The sequence below is a fragment of the Piliocolobus tephrosceles genome, chromosome 5 (genome assembly GCF_002776525.5).
Source record: "Piliocolobus tephrosceles isolate RC106 chromosome 5, ASM277652v3, whole genome shotgun sequence".
Classification (NCBI taxonomy): Eukaryota; Metazoa; Chordata; class Mammalia; order Primates; family Cercopithecidae; genus Piliocolobus; species Piliocolobus tephrosceles.
In genome coordinates, this window is record NC_045438.1 from 28,387,129 (window position 1) to 28,407,506 (window position 20,378).

General features: G+C 37.0%; 1 protein-coding gene across 3 annotated transcripts in view; it reads right to left on the bottom strand.

Annotated features, from left to right (window-relative positions):
- Nucleotides 1-20,378, bottom strand: part of ARHGAP18 (Rho GTPase activating protein 18) — a 194,535-nt gene that overhangs the window by 40,757 nt on the left and 133,400 nt on the right. For all 3 annotated transcript variants that reach the window (XM_023230605.2, XM_023230606.3, XM_023230604.3), the window contains exons 4-7: nucleotides 17,813-17,876; nucleotides 13,036-13,205; nucleotides 3,322-3,487; nucleotides 781-872 (exon numbers count right to left, since the gene is read on the bottom strand). In XM_023230605.2, the coding sequence (XP_023086373.2) occupies nucleotides 781-872; nucleotides 3,322-3,487; nucleotides 13,036-13,205; nucleotides 17,813-17,876 (492 nt within the window). The remainder of the gene's footprint in view (nucleotides 1-780; nucleotides 873-3,321; nucleotides 3,488-13,035; nucleotides 13,206-17,812; nucleotides 17,877-20,378) is intronic.

A 20,378-nucleotide genomic window follows, 5' to 3' on the forward strand; every position in this document is an offset into this window, starting at 1 on the left:
GTTTGGAAGAGGGGAAGAATAAGTGCCAAGTAGATTGAGCCTTACTACTGGATGAGCTTGCTGAGCCAATTAACTGCAAATCAGTTTCTACCGTCCCAAGAAATTTCAGAAACAGTGATATGCCTGGGCTGCAGCAAAGAATCTACAGCTTGGGTAGTTCGCAACTGAGCTGACCCGTCTTCCTCTCTGTGCATTCCTTAGCTTTTCTCAAATGTAATCTGTGTTTCTGAACAATGATGGCTCAGAGGTTGCATGGAAATTTTTATATTGCCACAGATAATCCCCTTATGAATAATTGAGTGTTGACTACACAAGTGACTTAATAGTTTAGCAATCATTTTCTAATTCTACTTTATGGTTTCTTTGCCTACTTTGGAAATAGGCACTGGTAAATTAAATTGGACATCCTCACTGTAAATAGAAAAGCTTAGGAAATATACACAGGCATGAAATATTCATGAGGATGCAATTCCCTAGAAATTTATAAGCAGTTCCCACTCCTATGTATTATAGAATTGAAATCTCAATTATACAAAGCCAGCTAATATAAGACAGGAAAATGATGCCAGGTAATCACAGTTACAGTAATAACACAGAAAGCATCACCATGAATATAAAACTTATGAGCCCTTGAAACAAATTTGCTTCCTGAAGAGAAAATCAAAGTACAAAACATGACAGTATATCAATTGGAAAACTATATTATAATAATATGAATACAAAAAACCACTATTAGCTTAAGTATGTTCTCTCTATGCTGACCGATCCAAGCCTACTTACTTTTTGAAAGATCAAGGGTATTCGAGTTCCTAGTACTTTCCTCTGATCTTGTTCTAATAGCACTGTCAATGGAACGCAGAAGAGACCAGAATCTGCAAGAAAAAATTTTGTCAATCTATAAAATATTAATATAAAAATGTTAACGCATGAGATTTCTGATACTGTCAATCAGACAACTATATACTGAGCAACTACTAAGTGAATGACAGCATCTCAACATTATATATATGGTGGCCAATAGCAAAATCCTGGCCCTGACTTACAGAGGAATGTAGCAAGGAAAGACAGCTAAACAAATGATTGCAAATAATTACCAACATAATTACAAAAGTGCAAACTGCTGCATAAGAGAAACAGAGTGCTGTGAGAGCATGAAGAATATCCAGATAATTTACTAAATGTAATCAAATTAAAAATTCTTACTTAAAAGCAAGTATTGGCCAGGTGCAGTGCCTTACGTCTGTAATCCCAGCACTCTGGGAAGCCAAGGTGGGAGGATTGCTTGAGCCCAGGAGTTCAAGACCAGCCTAAGCCTGGGCAACATAGTGAGACTCTATCTCTATGAAAATTTAAAAAAAAATTAGGCAGGTATGATGGCAGGCTCCTATAGTCCCAGCTACTTGGGGGGCTGAGGTTGGAGGATAGCTTGAGCCTGGAAGGTTGAGGCTGTGATGAGCTGTGATTGCACCACTGCACTCTAGCCTCAGTGACAGAGCTATCACCTTTTTATCACCAAAAAAAGCAAATATCATTCGTCTTTTCCACATTAAATAGACATTGAACATTTTACAATATAGCAAAATATAAATATTTGCTTTATAAGAAATTAGACAAGATTAAGATCTTGTTCTACAAATGTTTCTCTTTAGAAAATAGATACTTGCTACTCTTAAATTTGTGGTTGTATATACTGAGAAATAGCTCCAGAAAAAAATGATGGTAATAATTTACAATTTTTCTAAATTAAAATCATATGCCTTGAGTCTGGTATGAACATGGCTTCTACCAGCACTTCCACCCTGCCACCATCACTGAGTGGATGGTTAGCACCAAAGTGATAACTTTTTCCTTTATGACACACATCAGCATGGAAACGAAAATCATCTGTGAACATGAAAAAGGGGATTATCTTGTGGTATGAGGACAGACATTGGATATTGTGACACTTAATCGAGACGCCATTCAAAAGAATGCCAGTACCCAGTAAATAACTTTCCAGTTTGGAAATTCAGAAAAGATGCAATCTCAAGAATGCCAAGGGTCTAGGGTATAACATAAAATCAGTATCTTGGATAAGACAAACAGGTATTACATAAAAATTAAAAGAAAGTCTATTAACAGTGAGAGCCTTGATATAAACAATTTAATGTTTCTTTGCCAGGATGCAATTCTAAAACATACCATTAAAAAATAAAAAAACTCTCTGAGCCACTTTAAAAATCTTGGCCACTGACCCACAACTGCTGAAATTGTATTTCTAGTTTATGTTTGAAGAAAACTTTGTGATGAGTTTCTCAGAACGCATCTTAAGTCTTCATTATCCACAATGGACTTAGGAAAAAACAGAGCACCATTTGACTCAGAAATTCACCATCCTAGGCTTTAAGCTCAAATACTCAAAGGAACTAAGCACAGAATGAGGTCTTCTGGGGCCCAGCATGACAGGACAAGAAGGGAAGGTACACTTCAGTCCTACAGAGTAATTGCCTCTAAAACCTAAATCAGGTGAATACTCATCTTTGTGAATGTTACCATAGCAATTCCATAATCCTCATTCTTGGTTTCTCTTTAGGCGGTACCTCTAAGGTTAAATAAGAGGACAAAGAATCCTAAAGTAAAGCTTTGTCAGCAGAGAATTATGTGGATTTCAAGACCAATAAATTACTGGAGAAACAAAAACTGAAGAGGTGTCTGTTCTCTATTATATCATAAAAAAAAAACTGTTTATTTAATGGGCAAAGCAAGGTACTTACAAAAAAAAACAAAACCACTCCACATTTCCATGATGAGTACAGTCTACTGGTATTGTTGTGTCACAATGGTGGTATTTTCTTAATAGGGGAAAGAATGTCTTTGCAAAATAGGTAAAATTAGAATGTCGAGGAACAAAGGGGCAGACTACTAACTAGCCTATTTATTTTCTATCCAATGAATAAACAAAAATAGTCATTGAGAATCAACAGTCTTAAAGAGTCATTTTTCAAGTCCTGATTCTGGAAGTAAGTATGTGCACCTAATACGTATCTTTTTAAATATATAGTTTTTAAAGGAGAAAGCACATGAGTTACAATTGATTGTTTCAGATTTTCCTTCTATGAGAATTAAATTATTTCATCATGCCTTTATAGTCTAGGACACAGTGTATCTCTATCCAGTTACAAAACTTTTGAAGGCAACATCTTAGAATATAAACTTCAGATGTCTTCAAGTGTTGGTTTATTTTGTAGGTGTCTTCCCTGTCTCCCAGAAACACTGCTAAAAAGTCAAGTCCATCCTTGCGATTTGAGAAATAAATGCAACGGTTTATCATTTCATGATTACCTCTTGTTTTGATTTTCACAGCCTTTTGTTGTTTCAACTCAATACCCAATACATCATAGAGGGCGGTCAGCTCAATCAGGGCTAAATGGCAAACCTTCTTCATGTCCTGGTGTGCGAGGTCACCAATCCTTGTGGTACCCGTTTTGTCTTTTGGCAATCTGAAACTCTAAAATAAACATCATTAATATAGTAAAAGCTTACAGTATCTAACCTCCATTGTAATGCAAGAAGAAAAAACCAGCTACAGAAAGAAGTTATACTCAGAATAAGTGACAAGAAAAGCCACAGTACAATTTCTCCAGTCAGAATGAAGAGTGACGACGACCCCTAAAGCTGTGGAGTGTTCAAGAGTCAACATCCAAAGTCTGATAGACAATGGCACCGGACCGCACACTCGGAGTATTAATACCAGTGGCTCGGAGGGCAAGAGAGACAGTGAGCCCAATAGAGAAAAAGACTTCTAGTTAAGTGACCTTCAGAAAAGGAAGGCTAGAAGTCACACATAATAATGAGGGGGAAGGGGAAGAAGAGGGGGAAGGGGAAGGAGAGAGAGAGGGGGAGGGGAAGGGGAAAGAGAGGGGGACGGGAAGGGGAAAAGAAAGAGGGGGGAAGGAAAGAGAAGGTGGGGAGAGGAGGGGGAGGAGAAAAGGGGAGGAAAAGGGGGAGGGGAGGAAAAGGGGGAGGGGAGGAAAAGGGGGAAGGGAGGGGAAGGGGAAAGAGGTAGGAGAAAGCAGAAAGCGAAATGGGGAGGGAAATGGGGAGGGAAAAGGGAAATGGGAAGGATGAGAGGGAAGGGAAGGGTGAGAGGGAAGGGGGGTGGGGGAAGTGAAGGGGAGGGGGGGGGGAGGGGGGGGGAGGGGAGGGGGAGGGGGGAGGGAGGGGAGAGGGAGGGGAGGGGAGGAAGATGACATGAAGAAGACAAGTATGGGGAAGAGAAAGAGGAATAGTAGCCATGAGTGTATGCTTAGAATTTGCCAGGTACTCTTCACATACACTTATGTATCTTTTAATTGTCACAGAAGCCGAATAAGGTTGGTCCAGAAAGACTAGAGCACATTGGGTTAAGAGTGGAGAGACACAGGGAAACGAAGAGCATGGACTTCAGAGCTTACCAGTCATCTGTCTACTTACTAGTTGTGTGACTATGGCAATGGCTTAACCTTTCTTTCCCTAAAATGGGAGATGGAGGGGGAGGGAAAGGAGGAGAAAGACAACAAAAAGGAGGAAGAGGAGGTGGACAAACCACTGAATTCAGAGGGCTGTTGTGAGATTTAGTGCCCAGCACTTCCCAAGTGCTTTTATGTGGTTGCTACTGCAGGTTGAGTATACCTCATCCAGACTGCTTGAGACCAGAAGTGCTCTGGATTTCAGATTTTGAAATATTTGTATATACACAATGAGACATCTTGGGATGGGTCCCAAGTCTAAACACAAAATTCATTTATGTTTTATATACACATAGCCTGAAAGCAATTTTCCAAAATATTTTAACTAATTTGCATGAAACTAATTTTGTGTTAAGTACTTATGTGTGGGATTTTTTCACTGTGGCATCATGCCAGTGCTCAAAGAGGTTCTGATTTTGGAACATTTAGGATTTTTGATTTTTGGATTAGGGATACTCAACTTGTATATTACTTTCACTGCTGAATAAACTGGGACTAAGATGTTACTTCATAATTACAAGCACACAGTGGTATGTTTTTCTGCCTTTCTCAAATATCATCTTTTAATATTAAACACATTAAACATTAGAAAGCAAACCACAAGATAAAAAGGCAAATTTCACTAGTGTGTACATTTAATACAAATTACAATCCCATTGTGTTTACCTATTACTAAAACTGATCATTCTCTTACAGTTTGGGTTTACCTTTGAATTTTCCATTTAACTCAATTGCTGATTAGCTGATTTAACTGCATCTATTTTATTCCCTTTGCTTTGGTACTACTTGCATCTTATCGTTAATACTTCATCGTCTCAATACTAGGGCAAAAGACATGTCCTAAAGCAATAATTCTCAAAGTGTAGTCCAGGGACAATTGAGGGTATCCAAACCCTTCCAAAACGTCCAGAACTATTTTAATAACTAGTAATGAGGCATTATTTTGCCTTTCAAACTCTCATTGTCTCATGAGTATACAGTGCAGTTTTCCAGATGTAAATGAGTGCCATTGCAACAGACTGAATGCAAACATAAACATGAGAATCCAGCTGACTTCAACTAAAACCAGACATTAGAGACTTGCTAAAATTAAAACCATGATACACTTAGTTTTTAGAAAATATGGCTATTTTCCATTTTGAGAAAAGGGTATTTATTTTAACTATAATATTCTTATATTAAATGGACTAATATTTTTTCAATTTCTCAATTTTATTTTCAGATATGGTAAGTGTCCATAAGTATAACCCACACAAACAGAAGGTTTTTGAGGCCTTTAATAATTTTTAAGTGTATGAAGGAGTTGTGAGATGAAAATGTTGGAGTCACTCTCCTAGAGCAATTCATAAAACCTGTGACTTTAAGTGAGAAGCTAATTCCCTTTAAGCAAACTCAATTCCAAGAGAGAGACACTTCAAGTCCACTGTAAGAGGAAGGGGTCTTTCTTAACTGTTTGTAATGTGTTTTTTTCCTAGGAGAACATTAAATAAACAGAATGAACATCACTGAAGATGGGGCCTAAGCAAATTTCCAGCAGGGGGCAGGATGGCCTCCATGGGGCACTGCACTGGATTCAAGAGGGTGGAGCCAGAATACAGGTGGCAAATCCTGTTTTCATCACTTTCTATGTGACCTTTGGCAAACAATGTCCCCTTCTGTGCCTTAGCCTCCTCATCTGTAAAATGAGGACAACTGAACCTAACTTATAAGGGTGTAAGATCAAATGATAAATAGCACTCAAAAAGTATTACATATTACATTTTTTCATGGAGCTTTTAAAATAATATCAACATTTCATGGCCTTCCTTTATTCCTATGTGTCATGGCAAGGTAAGAAAAAATTGAAAATAGTAATTATCTTATCGAAAAACAGTTCACTTAATTCTGCAAAAGTCCTAATAAGATAAGAATTATTACAGCATCTTCTAGATGGGGAAACTGAGACTCAGTTAAGTCCCTTAAACATAGCCACGAAGCCAGTGATGTCATGAGGATGCAAATTCAGTTCTCCTAAATCCTAAGTTTTGTAACCATTCTGTTTGACTCCATGTTTCCCATCTACCAGAGTAGGCAGGGAGATATCTAGGTTGATAGGTGTTGATGTGGTACTGTGAGCCCCTCAAGGAGAACAGCCACTTCTTAATCACTTCTGTAACCCTGTTGTACCACAGACCTGGCACACTACGGGTGGTCTGTCACAGTCCACTAAATGAATGAAGACGCACATCCCACAGGGAGAAGAGCATAGAATCAAACTCAGTGAGGTGGAGGGCCACTGGCTTCGTGTTCCTCTGATTTTCTGGGAGTTCTACTGAGTTTTCCTTTTTAAAAATCACACAAAACTGGTCACATTTTTCCCATGTTTGGTCCTATATTTCTGCTAATTGCTTCACTTTCTGAATGCTGAACCAACCATATTTACCTTTCTCTTAAGTGTTAAATGTTTCATTAAAATCAGTTGCTTTGGGTCTAATAAGCCAAACACACGTAATACAGCCGTTTAAAGCATTACCCAAGGTAAATGTTTACAGAATCCTGAAATATTATTAATTCAAACATTTGATTTACCTAGTGATATATGTCATGAGCTTATTTATTTATTTATTTAAACATTGTGCTTAATGAAGGAGTTAGTCCTTTATCCCAATGTTTAATTCATAGCAGCAGCTTTAAATATTTATGAAGTTTCCTGTTGTTTTTTGTTTAGTTAATAGATTGAATGGTTCAGTTCGTTGGCTAAGAGAAAGCAGTGAAATTTCAGCAAGAGAAAAGTTCTCTACCTCTTGGAAAATGTGTTTAAAGAAAAGAATAAGGCCAGGCATGGTGGCTCACGCCTGTAATCTCAGCACTTTGGGAGGCTGAGGCGGCTGGATCACCTAAGGTCAGGAGTTCAAGACCAGCCTGACCAACATGGTGAAACCCCATCTCTACTAAAAACACAAAAACTAGTCGGGCGTGGTGGCAGGTGCCTATAATCCTAGTTACTCAGGAGGCTGAGGAAGGAGAATCACTTGAACTCAGGAGGTGGAGGATGCAGTGAGACAAGATTGCACCATTGCACTCTAGCCTGGGAAACAAGAGTGAAACTCAGCCTCAAAACAAAACCAAAAAGAAAGAAAGAAAAAAGAAAAAAATAAATAAAAATTTTCCAAAAAAATATAAGGTCATTGATTCCCATGTGTTACCATAAATTAACTAGGTAGTTTTCCCTGGTTGTGTTGCTCTTTTGTAGGATTTGCATTTGGGGGTCCTTAGGCATTTCATCACTAATAATAAACTTGACTTTTTTACTCATCAAATTGCTCTAGCTTTGACTTGGAAAGCTAGAGAAAGGCTTCAAAAGCGTAGTCATTAATGTCAAGCCTCAGCATGTCAAGTTACCTCTCTAACTTGTTTCCATGTATGAAAAATAGGAATATCTACCTCCTGGATGTCATCTAATAAATCAAATAATTACAGACCATAATTTCTGAGATATAATGTGTACACACTACGTAGCTAAGTTTTCAAACTAAAGCAAATTAAAGGTTATAAAACCTGATCTCCAAATTTAAGAGGAGAAATTTGAATCCACTGTGAGAGATCATGAAGAATTAACAAAGACTGCTCGATGCTGTGAGGAAAAGGAAGTGAATATGAAATGAGGTCAACAGAGAACAATGTATTACATAAAGCCTACTGCTTATTTACAGAAGCAGAGGAGCATGGAACAGAAATGGAACTGAAGGTTTTATCTACTTAGACACCTGCCTCGGAGTAGTGAATAGAAATCTTACTTCTTCGACCACGGGAAGGACCTGTAGAAATTTAACAGAGTCCACACCTTCTAGAAGACAAATGGACTAAAAAAAAGTTTGTATAGATGAGTATAAACCTATTTGCATAAACAAATACATGGACAGATTAACAATAATGTCTAAAGGATGCAACCTAAATCAAAGGTGATTTCATATATTTATTTGATCTAATATAAGTTCATGATCAGGAAAGACTGAACAGGAAAACTGATCTTGAGCTAGTCTCTGAAGAATAGATTAAGGTTTCCTTGGCAAATACGGAACAGAGGGGTAGAAATGGAGAGGTCATTTTAAACTTGGGGCACAACATGCATATAATTAAGACGCTAGGTGAAGGTAAATTAGTTAAAGAGAGAAGAAAATGGCAGAGGGAGTTTTGTTTTGAAAGCTCTCAAGTGGAGATTGATTATATTTCATTCCATTGTTTGAGTCAACAACTTAAAAGCCAACAATGTCTTCATTTTGTTTAATTAGATTCTACTATTTTTCAATTTAAAACCTTTCCATATTTTGTGACAAAGACTGTCACTTTGAAAACATACTTTTCGGCCGCGCACAGTGGCTCATGCCTGTAATCCCAGCACTTTGGGAGGCCGAGGTGGGCAGATCACAAGGTCAGGAGTTCAAGACCAGCCTGGCCAACATGGTGAAACCCTGTCTCTACCAAAAATACAAAAAATTAGCCAGGCATGGTGGTGCGTGCCTGTAATCCCAGCTACTCAGGAAGCTGAGGCAGGAGAATCACTTGAACCTGAGAGGCAGAGGTTGCAGTGAGCCAAGATGGTGCCTGGGCGACAAAGCAAGACTCCATCTCGAGAAAAACAAAAACAAAAACAAAAACAGACTTTTCCTGAGGATAGTCTGGCAGAGTGGATCATCATTTTAGGCCAATTTGCATACTCTTTTACTTTTCCCATTAGGTATAAACACAGAGTTTTAAAAATATACAAGAAGGCCAGGTACTGTGGCTCATGCCTATAATCCTAGCATTTCGGGAGGCCAAAGCAGGAAGATCACCTGAGGAGAGGCGTTCAAGACCAGCCTGGCCAACATGGTGAGACCCCGTCTCTACCAAAAATACAAAAATCATCCGGGCGTGGTGGCAGGCACCTATAATCCCAGCTATTTGGGAGGCTGAGGCAGGAGAATTGCTTGTATCCAGGAGGCAGAGATTGCAGTGAGCTGAGATCGCGCCATTGCACCTCCAGCCTGGGCAACAAGAGTGAAACTCCATCTCAAAAATATATATGTGTGTATATATATATATACACACACACACACACACACACACACATATATACACATACACACACACACACACACATATATACACATACACACACACGCATATATACAAGAGAGCCTGGAAACAATTCAGATGTCCACCATTAGGGGACTGACTCGAAAAATTATGATACATCCATACAATGGAGTACAATGTATCTAATAAAAAGAAGTGAGAAATATTTCTCTATACTACTATGGTATGATTTCCAGAATACACCACTAAGTCAACAAAACAAAAATCAATGTGGAAGAAACTGCATAGTGAGCTGCCAGTTATCTATGAACAGAAGGATAAACCATGATATTAAAAGGAAAGAAAGTTTGCTTCTAAGAGGAGGGATTGAATAGGTTGGTGTATATATATGTGTATATACATATATATATACATACATATACATATATACACACATATATGTATACACACATATATAAATATACACACACATATATATGAATATATATATATATATATGACAGTTTGCCTCTAAGAGGAGGGATTGAATAGGTTGGTAGCTGAAGGATAAAAGCTAGACTTTTAATACACTTTGTTTTTCAACTTTAATGTTGGACTACATAAGTATTTTACATACTTATAAACCAAAATTAAATTTCAAGAAAAGCAATCTCTAAAAATCGATAATAAAATAAAGCAAATTAACCAAACCAGGTATGCAGTTGATGGCTTAACCATACAAAGAGTAACAATCCTAAGCAACCTAAAACACAATAATTTTACTTATAAAATCCCTTTTAGGATGTACCCCCAAAACACACACACACACACAAAAGAAAGAAAGAAAAACAAGTTTAAACCATTTCTAGTAATCATATTATTGATGGTAGTATTAGCATACTCTGAGAATGCCGTGCATTAGCGTAGGATAAAGCAAACATTCAATTATGTGATATTCTAAATATATCACCTGCCATTTCCTGAGAACTACAATTCTCAGCATGGAAGACAGAAGATGCTCATGTACTTCCGTCCTCTGAAAAGGCTCAAAAGTAATGACCAGCCCAGAGAAATGAACACTTCTAGTGTCCTGATCCCAGTCACAAAAGTCTATCTCTGCTAAACGGTATCAGGGTTTCCTGCAGAAACAAATCAGTCTAGGTCTGCAACAGAAAATACACCAGACAAGCCTGTAAAATCTTGTCCAGGATCATGTCAAATATGTATAAATCCATGAGTTAAGACTATTTTTACAAATATATATAAGTCCATGAGTTAAGACTATGTTTTACAAAGCAAATTAAAACATTAATTGGTCACAGGTGAAAACTGTTAGTAAGTCAACAATTTCTGACAACAAATAGAAGGTAAAAATGACCACTTTCAGAAAGTTGTTCTCAAAGAAATATCCAAATTAATAAATAAAAAAGAAGAAAATATTAGATCACAATTTTGTAAACGTTAATAAATTATTGGATCCAGGTATTGATCAGCAACAGCTGCTACAGTGACAAAAAAAAGAAACAGCTATTATGAGCTTCCCAACAGAAAACACACAATCACATATCTGATGTAGTCTTGACCGCCCCAAAAAAGTGAAATTTAAAGTCAACTTAAATTGATCGATTTAAAGTCAACTAATTGATAAGAAACAAAAGAACATGTTAAACTACACCAGGGGAATAGTCAGAGGGGGAAACTCGCCACAATTTAATAACCAGGTTTCTTTAATAAATTAATGAGGAGGGAGGAAGGAAAAATAGTGAGAGAGAGGAAGGGATAGAGGGAAAGGAAGAAAGGAGGAAGGAAGGAAGGAAGGAAAGAGAGAGAGGGAAAAAGAAACAGAGAAGGAGATTTAAATATTCTTAAAAGATGTATCAACTAATTGCAATACAATACATGAGCCTTATTTGGATCCTGACTCAACCTGTATAAAAAGATCATAAAATGATGTGATACAATTTGAAATCTGAACACTGCTTAGATATTTGAAATTAAAAATTGTTAGCATTTTTGGTACAATAATGGTTATATGGTTATGAGTTTTAAAATTCCCTCTTTGTCTTTTAGAAATATAGATGATAAAATGTAATTCAGAGATGTATTTCAAAATAACACAGAATAGGGAACTGGGTGGGGGTATGAATAGGTCAGGATTGGCCATGGGCTAACGAATGTTGGGGCTGAGTGCTAAGTATTTGGGGGTTCAGAATACCATTCTTTTTAACTTTTGCCTGTGTGAAATTCTGCATAATAAATGTATTTTTTAGAAAATACAAGATATGCAGTAGCAATGAGAATATTCACTACACAGAGCTTGGTTTCTAAACACAATTTGCTGCTAAAAAGTACCAGAGCTTCTTGGAGAAATGGATGCTTTCAAGTCTGCAGGGAGAAAATTATAAAGAGAGCCTGGAACATCTTGTGCTAGAAACTGAAGAAGCAATTATGGAAGACTGTGTCAGCCAGTAAGTGTAGAAGGAATAATAGAATTTTAAAATAGCCATTTCTTAAGCACCAGGTTAGTTATTGTTTAAGGCAAAGTTACAAATGGATGGTGAAACCACTGGCCAATAGGCTTTACTGACATAAAAGATATTTGCTCAGTCTCAAGGATGACAAATTATTATTAATTGCACATAGGAAAGGTATCTTTTTACGATGAGGAGATCTAGTGAACATCTCTCCTTAGACAAGTTGGTGATCAAACTTCTATCACCAATAAAGGGACCAGCTGGTACCATGCATCTCTTCCGATGATGCAATCGAAGGCATAAACATCCTCTATGCAGTAAATGTGGCTAAAGATGTATAAATTGGATCCCAGTCCTGAGGAAACAATCAGAAAACTGATTTGGACTCTTCGATAATACTGAAGAAAAGCAGGAGACTGACCTAGATTCAAGAAAACCAAACAGACATGACAACAAATATAGTATATGACCCTTGTTTGGAACCCAGATGGGAGTGGAAAAGGGAGAAGCTATAAAGAACAATATTGTGACAATTGGGAAAGTTTTGATATGACTGTATATTAAATATGATTATCACTTCAGTTTAAATTTCTTAAGTATTAAACTAAAAACAAAGTTAGAACATACATATAGATAGATATAGAAAAGAGAAAGAGGTTATAAAATGTTAATAACTGTTGAATTGATCTATGAAGGCCAAATGGTGTTTGCCATACTATTCTTTCAACTTTTCTGTGGGTTCTACATTTTTAAAATAAAAAGTTGATGAAAAATGTATCCTGAGCCAGGTGTGATGGCTCATCCCTGTAATCCCAAGACTTTGGGAGGCTGAGGTGGGAGGATCGCTGGAGCCCAGGAGTTTGAGATAAGCCTGGGCAACATAGTGAGACCTCATCTTTCTCTGTCTGTCTCTGTCTGTCTGTCTCTCTCTCTCTCTATATATATATGTATGTGTGTGTGTGTGTATAACTGTGTGTGTATATATACGTATATGTGTATGCACATATATGTATATTTATAAACAGTGTACTACATACAGGTAATGTGGCATCATCGCCTTTGCTCTTCTGGATTTTCTCCTTGGAGCTCTCTTTCTGATTGAGTGCTTGCTCGGCAAATGATACCTCCAGGTTGATGTCTGTTTCAGGGGCAGGTGTCTCCTCAGGTGGGATCAGCTTCTCTTCACCAACAAGGTTAGATGCCTGGTCTGGGGGGCCGGGGGAAAAGAACCCAATTCATATGCTTCATTTATTTCTTTTTTAAAAAAATTCTAATGCATTCACTACACAAAAACATTTGGGAAGAGTACTATTTTCTCTAGGCAATATCTAGCTGTTATTTTAATAATAAAGAGTATACTCAAAAATCCTATCAATGGTACATGGGAAGTGGGCAGGGAGACTGTGGTGACTAGCAATCCATAGTTCAATTGTGCAGTCTTTGAGAGCACAGTCCTTAAACTGGGTTCCAATTGCAAAACATTGCTGGAAGATAGTAAACTTTTAATGAAAAACCTCAAAAGATTTTGAAGTATTAATTGTTGTTTTATTCTACACTGAGAAACTAAAAGCAAAAAAAGAGGGAGGTAATCAGCAGTAATCTCTTGTAAAGCTAGTAATTTACCATTTAATTAATTTCCTCAGCGTGGATCAGATTCCTGGAATAAACTTCTTCCACACCCTGCATTTACTTTCTGGAATATTACCTACCTATCACAGTAAAATTTCCAAAACAACAGTTAGTGCCAAAAAACTATCACTATGCGAGTCAGATCTGGACCTACCTGGTACGGGAATGGTTGGGTTTCCACCTGATCATGTCAAAGAATATAAAAGTTCCTACGACTATAAATACTAGTCCAATAATTGTCACATATTTACATCAAGATTTCAAGGATATCGTAAGTTTAACTGTGTTTTGGCTTTTTTTGGTTTGTTGTAATCCTCCAGAAAGGAATTTACATTTAAAAATGTCTTTGCTGAAAACACCAGGTTTAAGCTTTGGAGAAGATACTTCTAAATTTGATTATTTGGTAAATTTACAGTTTTAATGCAATTCACAGGAAAAAAACCTAGAGCCAATAACCAAGATTACTGTTATTTTCTCACTATTGACCTTTGAATCATAGTAAGAAGCTCTGAATTACAAAATACATCTATGCAGTGTATACACATGCTTACATACTAACAGGCTCACATACAAAGTGACAGAAGCTAAAGTTAATTTAAAAAGTTAATAAATGTCATAAATGCACACATTATTAAAAGTCTGCGGTTCAGAAAAATAATATTTATATTCATTTATATAAAAGTGAAAATGCCTGTTTTAATCAAAATCAAGTTTAGAAGTAAATATGGATCTAGTTTTATTCAGTCCCATTAAATAACCAGGGTAGACTTCGTGGGCATGAGACCCGTGCAGCCACACAGGGCTCCAGGCTCAGGAGGGTTCCACACTTAGTTTAATACTCTGCTGTTACATCATGAAATTAAGTAAGAGGCCCTATATTTTCAGTTTGTCCCTGACCTTGCAAATTACATAGCTGGTCCTGATAGCATCTCACAGTTAAGAAAGTAAGAATTTACCAGTGCCAATTCCAAAACTAAGAATACATTTAAAGTCCGTTGATATTATTAGTATTCATCTGCTGCCATGTATATTTATGTTTCTCAACAGCCTGTGACCATTTTTTAAATTAGAATACCTATACCTTTTGATGATTATTTTTTTTAAGTATCAACATGAATGCCAAAGCACAATTTTAATTTTATTTTCCCTCTGGTTTACACTCCTTTATGTTTTACTGTGACTATGTACATTGGTTTCCTAGGAAATTATTCTAAGAGGAAAAAAATGATTAGCCATTTTCTTAAATTAGAAGCTACCTTTCTAGCAGCTGAGTAGTTGTGGGCAAGAATTTCAAAACTACTCTTTCTTCTCACCACTTCCATGTCAGGGTTACAATAAATACTCCCACACTCACACCCACACCAACGGACTATGCTGAATGTAAAGCTGAGCAATTATAATTAAGGTATTACACATTTAACACACCAATTTCCTTCAAAAGCATGGCAAAAAAAAAAAATACCGCATATCAAAGTTCTGGTTAAAATAGAAAATCAAGTTGAAGCAGAGCACAGAAAACAACAGTTTCAGGGTTGAAGGGGGTACCGCTACAAGAAATGGATGATTACTTGGCTAATAAGTGATGATTTAATTATCTACTCTTAATAAGAACAGAATGCTGAGATCAACCTTTTGGTTCTTAAGGTCCTAAAATAAATAACATTTCTGTCATCTAGTCTCTTTTTAAGTGCACAATAACACTGGGTTACAAACATTTTGCAAATCTCCCTCAAGTTTTTCAGTTGTCCAAAATATCCTGAAATGCCTTAAAAAAAATTTTTTTTAATCACTTGACTTTAAGATTCAATTGCTTCTATTTAAAAAAAAAAAAAAAAAAAAAAAAAAAAAAATTTTTTTTTAATAAATTAAAATTAAAATTAAAATTTCTTTTATAAAAAAAAAAAAAAAAAAAAAAAAAAAAAGATTTTTCTTTCCTCTGTAGAAATTCAAAAGAAAATAAGAAACTATACATATCAATATAAAAGTTTAAAAAATTATTGGGGCATTATTAATATTTCTAAATGTATTATTAAATACTGGGCCTTTCATAGAGTTTATGATTTAATGAAAAATGAACACATTACAGTGAATTAATTTGGAATGTAACAACCCTTGCAACTATAAAACTTAACAACTTTTTCATTTAGAATAAGTATCGTTGGTGGAACATGTTTAAAAATCCAAGTGTGGGGGAAACATTTAAAAGAGACTATGTCTCCCACGCCTTCAAATTTTAATCGGAAACAGCCCCATTTTTGAACCTGAGACAATGTTTCCATGCATTTCATCCTGAACTTTCCAACGTTTGGCTTACACTGGTTAATTCACTGGCTAGTGAAAGAGCATAGCATTGCCCAGAACAGGTGCAATAGGGAATACTCAGTGACTTGGATGGCATCACACATTCTCTTGTTATTCTGACTGGAGGCTCTATGGCCACTACGTAGCATTCCAGCAAAAGCAGATGTAAATCAAGCAGCAAATTTGTCACATTTCATTTGCCTGCTGCAAGCTAGGCAGGAAAGTGCTCACACTATGAACTTGTCTTCCAGAACTTTTGTTGATATAGCCCACATCATGATCCCTGGCAAGGGAGGAAAACACCAAGAAAAGGACAATGTTTTCCTCAGTATCCATTCACCAACTGCCAGTCACTCTTCCCCAGAGCCCAAAGCATATTGACCTTGGCACAAAAAATCCTGTCTGTCTCTCCTGATGACCCAGCTCTCTAGCAGGCAGGGTAGCTATGCCAGCTTGCTTGCCACTTCAACATCTGCGGGTACATAGATTTGAGAAAACACCTAGTGATTTCATTCAGATATAACACATAAAACTGAAGAAACATCCACGGAATCGTAAAAAGCAAGCGCTTTTATAAATATATATGTGTGTATATACGTGTGTGCATATTACCTTTAAGGCAGGGGTGCCAGAGAGAAGTTCTGAGAAAAGTATGGAAGGAAAATATCCCATATGATCTTGAGTAATGTAGGATTTTTATAGGAATGTTGGAACACTCCTCACTCCTCCACAGTTTACCTAATACTCCTCCCACTACTACTTCCAAACCAAATGCAACACTATTAATGCATTAACACCCCAGTTGCTAAATTTTAGGAACATAAACATAAATCACCTGTTTTCGTTTGTTAAATAACAATTAACGATTAAATTTTTAAGCTTAAATCGATTAACTTCACTTAGAATATTTTCCCTTTCTGTAAACCAATGAAATAGCTATAAATTCTTTCTTAGTAAGTACTAATAAAGCCTTAATAGTGACTTTTGGCTGGGCATGGTGGCTCACAACTGTAATCCCCACACTTTGGGAGGCCCAGGCAGGCAGATCATTTGAGGTCAGGAGTTCAAGACCAGCCTCATCAACATGGCAAAACCCTGTCTCTACTTAGGAAAAAAAAAAAAAAATTAGCCGGGCATGGTAGCATGTGCCTATAATCCCAGCTACTGGAGAGGCTGAGGCAGGAGGATGGTTGAATCTGGGAGGCGGAGGTTGCAGTGAGCCAAGACCACACCACTGCACTCTAGGCTGGGAGACAAAGCAAGACTCCACTTCAAAAAAAAAAAAAAAAAAAAGTTACTTTCTTCCATACCTCAAGTTTCTAATCCACTTCTGAAATAACAAATGTTAGCAGAGAAACATGAAAAGGAGAATTATAATCAATTGCTCATAAAAATCTCAACTATTTTAAAAAGTTTTTCTATAATATCTGAAAAGTTACCCCATTTATGAATTAGGAGCTTGTGATTTGAGAACAATTCTGCAAGTTTGTTGGCTCAGTGACTAGCTGTATGGCATTGGAAAGTGGCTTCCCAGCTCTAAGCCTCAGCTCACTCATCTGTAAAATGGATTAAGAACAATAACCATTACATTGTTTTTGGGTGTATTAAATGAGGTAAGCATCTCCTGATAACATCTGGCACATGGTAAGCACTCAGGAAGATACGTACATGCATTTTGAATCAGAAGATAGGGATACACATTAAAAGAAAATTGAAGGCCAACTATACGCTCAGCCTCACGTAATGATCCACTTGGGACTTTTCATTAGCATTTTAATAGAATTTGTTTACTAGAATTGAAGGTGAATGTTTTATAAGACTGTAACTGTTTGTTATGTTAATTAAAGGGGGGGGGAAAAAAACAAGAGAACAGGTTCAACATACCATCTCTTCCTTGGTATTTGTTTTCATTTGTTCTAAGTGACTGCGATTCAGTGTCATCTGGAGCCTAAACATAGAAAACAGGCCATTTAGTCATCTCCAACTCAAAACCGGAGAAAATGATATTGTAAATAATTTTGTTACTAATCTTTAGAGTACAAGAAATGTACTCAGAATTGTAACAATCACAGTGCAAAAGGGGCACTAAGGTAATAATCAACAAGCAATCATCCAAAAAATATTTTATTACCTACAACTTGTAAGAGACAATAGTAGGCCCAGTGGGAAATATAAAAAAAGTCATGAGTGTGTCCCTGTCATCAAGAATGCTACTATTTAGTGGAGGAGAAAGGACAAATATGTTAAAAAAATTAGTAATATCTATTAATTGACAAATGGATAAGCAAAATGTGGTCTATCTGTACAATGGAATGTTATTTGGCTATAAAAAGACATGAAGTATTGATACATGCTGCAACATAAATAAACCTTGAAAACATTATGCTAAGTAAAAGGAACCAGTCACAAAGAGCCACATATTATATGATTCCATTTATAGCAAATGACCATAACATGCAAACCATAGAGACACAAAGCTGACTAGTGGTCACCTAAGAGTAGGGAGGGAAAGATGGGGAAGGATTGCTAATGGATACAGGCTTTCTTTTGGAAATAATAAAAATGTGCTAAAACTGATTGTGGTGATCACTGCACGACTGTGAATATGCTAAAAAGAACATTGAATTGTGCGCTTTTAGTGGGCGAATTGTATGGTATGTGAATTATACCTCAATCATGCTGTTATAAAACGATAAAAGTACATGTCCCTAATAAAATAGAAATTCTTCAAGTAAAAAAAAAAAAAGATTCCACAAATAAACGGGAGATAAGTAACTAAATTACCCAACCAGCAATAAGCCCTAAAACATCTGAAGGAATTCCTGTTTTCAAGGGGCCGGGGCAGTGACATCCAAGGAATGGAGCCTTCCAAAGGTCTACGGAGATGGTAAACCATGGCTGACTCTGCTCAGCAGTACATGTGGCCAGATAGTACTTCCTCCTTTCCAGGTAAGGCTTCAGAAGGAATTCAGAGGTCAGGAAGGAGAGTCTGGATCAACCACAGAAAGAGGTCTATTCAAATTATTTTAAAAAATAATATTGATAATTCTATTGGATTTTATCTCAGACAGAAAGTGGCCATTGTAGTCTCACTACACATTTCACCTCAAGCTGTTGTCCAAGAAGGACTTCATCCTCCACCTGAAGTCTAAAAAGAACCTAGAAAAGCACTAGGCTAGGGACATCTTGACCACTAATGAACCACTTAAGAGATGGGGAAAACCCAGGACAATGTTACAGTGACTACCAAGTCACAGAAGTGGGACGTGGGTACCCAGCATCACTTTAACCCCTTGAAGGACAGAGCAGTCCCATTCTCCCTCCCTCCACCCACAAGTCGGCAGAGGCTGGTCCTGCATGGCACAATGAGCAGAGTGATTCCAATCTCACAAAAGAACACATATTTTGGAGCATGTGGTTGGAATTATTTTCCTTAGCAATTGAAGATGGCAGTACAGATGGTGTTCATTTCTGTATTATATTTCCTAGTGTCAGCAAGGCCTTCATGAGGAAGCATTTAACATGGAAGAGCTGAATATACACTCGCTCAAAAACAGAAGAACTGCAAGTGAAGATGGCTGGCCCACGTTTGCTTGAGGGATGGGGGAGATAAAGCACTTTTCTCATGGGTGGCAGTGTTTCAATTAAAGGCATGCAGTGTAAGCAAGTTACCACTATTCAAATTTCCTTTTGCTAGTTCTCTCTTAATGACTCCATCAGATGACACAATCTACCAATTACCTTGGACTCAAACCATGTGGTTCTGACACTGCCAGAAACTTGCTGGAAAAATGTTGTTTCTAGCACCGAGTAGCAACATCCTCTTGGAGACTGGCAGAAATCCCACTGTTTATATTTTGCTTAGGCTCAGCTCTCTGTTCCATCCCCCTTTTCACTTCCTCTTAACTCCCTTAGTGAGGGTTCTCTAATTGGGAAGAAAATGTCATAATACTAAATTTCCTTACCATTCATTTTTCTTCAGCTGGAAACCCAGCCCAGTCCTTTAATACTAGTGGATATCCCAAATAACCACTGGGTGGTAAGCAAGTGCTTAACTTAAGCAAGTGCCTGGAGTAATTTAATGACCCCAAAACTCCTATAATGGACTGGACTCCTAAAATGGACTGGACTTGATTCGAAATTGGTCATGCAAAGAGAGTAGCAATCTGCAGCTAGAAGGGCTTTCTTGCAAGAATAAAAAGTCTACAAAAAGCAAAAGAGTGTCTACATGACAGGAAGATACCATGAATATAAACCCTTTCATTCCTTTTTTAAAATAAATAATCATTCTATTTTTGTTATCTTCTATAGTATGAATAGAATCTCATATTCAGGATGCTTAATGTCATAATCGTATACAAAATGCAAATATACCAGGATAGAGAGTGGTTAAAAGCATGTACTTCAAAATCAAACAAATTTGGGGTTACTATCTACAGGACACTGAGCA